We start from the raw sequence: 3,010 nt of genomic DNA, 5'->3' as shown, positions 1-3,010 counted from the left end.
AGAGAAAGGGGAAAATAAAAAAAAAGAACAACAAAAAGGGAACACTAATCAGGCAAGCAGCCACAGTTCTGTGGGAGCTCTTATGGACAAGGAGCATGTGGGTTTTTAGAAGGGCCTGAAGCACTGGTAGAACATTACAGCCAAGCCCTTCCAGCACTGAATACCAACAAAGACTAAAAGATAAAAGCATCAAACATTCCCCTCCTGGAAAGCAAGTGAAGGGCAGCAGTTCAAGTCAGGTTCTGGAGAACAGCAGATGCAGAGACAGTAACAACATTCATGCACGAGATGAGGATCACAAAACCCAAGTCTGCCACAAACCAGCTGCCAATTAGCACCTCCGTCCTGCAGACTCCCCCAGTGKGAGAGCACCAGAGGCCACAGTGGAGCTAGGATGAAACCGGCCCCTTGTCCTGTCCCCTGCACCCACGCTCACCGCTTTCCCCCACCACTCACAAAGCAGAAGGAACAGACCAAGCTCATCCCACTAAGACTCACAGCAATAAATACCCTTGCAGTTAAGAAGAGCTCTCCCAATTTTATGTAAACAGGGGGAGGATTAGTCCCTCGGTCCCTACCACCACTGCTTGCCACTGGGAAGCCCTGCACAGCTGGAACCTCTCCGCAGGGCAGGAAAGAAGAGATGCACTCCAGCAAACCCTCCTCCGAGAGGCAGGGTGCAACCTAGAGAGGAGTCTGATACCCTTTGATGTCCATGAATCACAGACATGCTCTCAAAATTCTTGTAAACTAGATGTCAAACACTTACCATACCAAAAACCAAACTCCTCTTCTGGCAGACAAGAGCATACAACTGCCAGCAGAGCCCTCTCCTCTCAACCCTGATCCAACAATCCACATTTATGGCAAGGGTGGGGAGAGGAAAGAATACATTTTCAGAGGATTATACAACTCATCATTCGCTCATCAGACTCTTTCCCCATCCCCCTTTCATATCGAGAGGGCTCTTACTTTCTTCATCCTCATCTCACCTTTCCATCAACCTCCACAACAAAAGGGAAGGGTGCAGGAACACAGATCTCCCCAGCCAAGACCAAAACGCAAACTCTGGCTCCGCTATCACAGAGCAAACACTGCACACTCAGCCTGGCTTTGGACACAGAAGCACATCTCAGTAAGCTTAACTTTGAGTACATGGCCACCAGGAGAACACCAAAGATCGACCATTACTTTATACCTGTAATGCCTGTATTGCCTTAAGCACTTCATTTTAAGCACGCTCCTGTACACATTGGCTCAAAGCCATCCTAAATGGCTTTGACATGATACCCGTAGTGACTGTGATGAGCGAGGTTGTGTATTACATAAACACAGTCAAAATACAAGCAGATTTTGTGCAAGTCGCATAATTTAATGCAGTAAGTGCAAACATTTCCTGTTCCGTGACCACACAATTGCTTCCCACATAACCAACTTATTTAAACGCTAGTTGATGGTGAAGTTGGTGAACTGGTAGGTTACATTATTCATACGCCTGTACAATCCACTCTACTACTGTAGTTAATAGCTTTGAAAGTTGAACCAATAATTAACGTATGTCCGGAGGACACAGTTGCTATGAAGTTTTTGATGTACAAGAGAACTGAAAGGGCCAATAGAGCTTAAGAGCACAGAATCTTGTTTTTCTCTGTACAGAGGAGGAAAAAAGCAGCCAACACCCCCAAAYGCCACATTGTTTCAAGGCTCAGGGAAGGGTCCAGGTTAGCTATGTCGAAACCACCTTAGACTTCCTTGCATCTGCTGCTAGCTTCCTAGTTTAACAGCATGCCACTCAACCAGCCTTTCCAAAACAGTCCCAAAGCCCTCCAAGTTAAAACCAAGCACAGTTTCCGCCAGTTCCCTTACCTGTACCCACTCTCTATCGCTTCCGTGGCTCTGACATTCGCTGTAACCCTCAATGTCTTGCTGGATAGTCCAACCACCGAAGGCAAGATTTTGTTCTTAAAGTCCGCGCAGCTCCATTCCTCTTCTTCATTCAAGGTTGGGAGATAGCCACAGACAACTTTTAAGCTCCCCAGTCCGTTGCTGTTGATGTAAGCGGGATTCTCTCCTCCACTCCTTACATATTCGAGGTATATATCAGAAGTTAAAAACATCTGGTAAGCATTTTCCTCCATCACAGTCTGAATCTCAGTCTGTGCCTGGTCAAACATTATAGAATCTATCTGCTGCTTCTTGATGCTATCCCTTATGTAGGTCTTGGTCGCAGGCTTGAGCTGCTTGGAGACAATGCTGTTGTTCTCAATGTACCTTTTATATATAGCTTTGGCTACTCTTAAAGTTTTGGTATCCTTAAGGTCCATCTGCCTGAAGCCATTGCAGGCAAACCAGAAGTCTAAGGTATCCACACATTTTTCCCTTTCCAGGAAGGTCCGAAAAAGATAGGCACCATCTTGATCTCCCAACAAGGAATGCAAGGATTTGGTCCATCTGGCCAGAGGGGAGTCTGGAGACGCGCTACCCTCCGGCTCCCCGAGTCCGTTCTCATTCCTCCTCGGGGCAGGAGGCACCGGCGTGGCCTTGAAGCTTTGGCTTTTCAGGAGAAACGAGCTGGAGGGCTGCGGACATGGTGTCTCCCCTTCCTCCCCCGGCACCGGCGGGCGAGGGGCGTCTTCCCTGAAGCTGCTGCTGGGGTCCGGGAGGTGGGCGAGGACCGCGGCGCTGCTCATGGCTGCGAGCCGCCGGGGCAGCTGCGGGCGCGCCTCTGCTCGCCGCCGCTCGAGTCAGCAGGGGACCCTGGGAGCCTCCGCTCTGGGAGAAAGGGGGGAAAAGGGAAAAAAAGGGAAAAGAGGGAGGGGGGAGAAAAAAGGAGTATTGATCTAATCAAAACCAGATCCTCCCAACATCAAAGGCAAAAAGTAAACAGGCTTTTCAACTCTTCACAGTCAAAAAAAGGGGGGGGGGGGAGAAAAGGAGGAGAAAGGAGGGGAGCGCGCCTCTATCTGCGGCGCTCCTCGCGAGCGGCGGCTCCGCGCCGCTGAACTCCCCG

General features: G+C 49.5%; 1 protein-coding gene across 2 annotated transcripts in view; it reads right to left on the bottom strand.

The window, feature by feature from the left end:
• Window positions 1-2,796, bottom strand: part of AXIN2 (axin 2) — a 22,211-nt gene extending 19,415 nt beyond the window's left edge. For both annotated transcript variants that reach the window (XM_085304722.1, XM_085304723.1), the window contains exon 1: window positions 1,867-2,796. In XM_085304722.1, the coding sequence (XP_085160848.1) occupies window positions 1,867-2,690 (824 nt within the window). In that variant the 5' untranslated portion in view covers window positions 2,691-2,796. The remainder of the gene's footprint in view (window positions 1-1,866) is intronic.
• Window positions 2,797-3,010: the final 214 nt, after the last annotated feature.

This window comes from Rhea americana, unplaced genomic scaffold (genome assembly GCF_003343005.1).
Source record: "Rhea americana isolate MKP2758 unplaced genomic scaffold, rheAme1 scaffold_21, whole genome shotgun sequence".
NCBI lineage: Eukaryota > Metazoa > Chordata > Aves > Rheiformes > Rheidae > Rhea > Rhea americana.
This window is presented reverse-complemented; position numbering and strand designations above follow the sequence as displayed.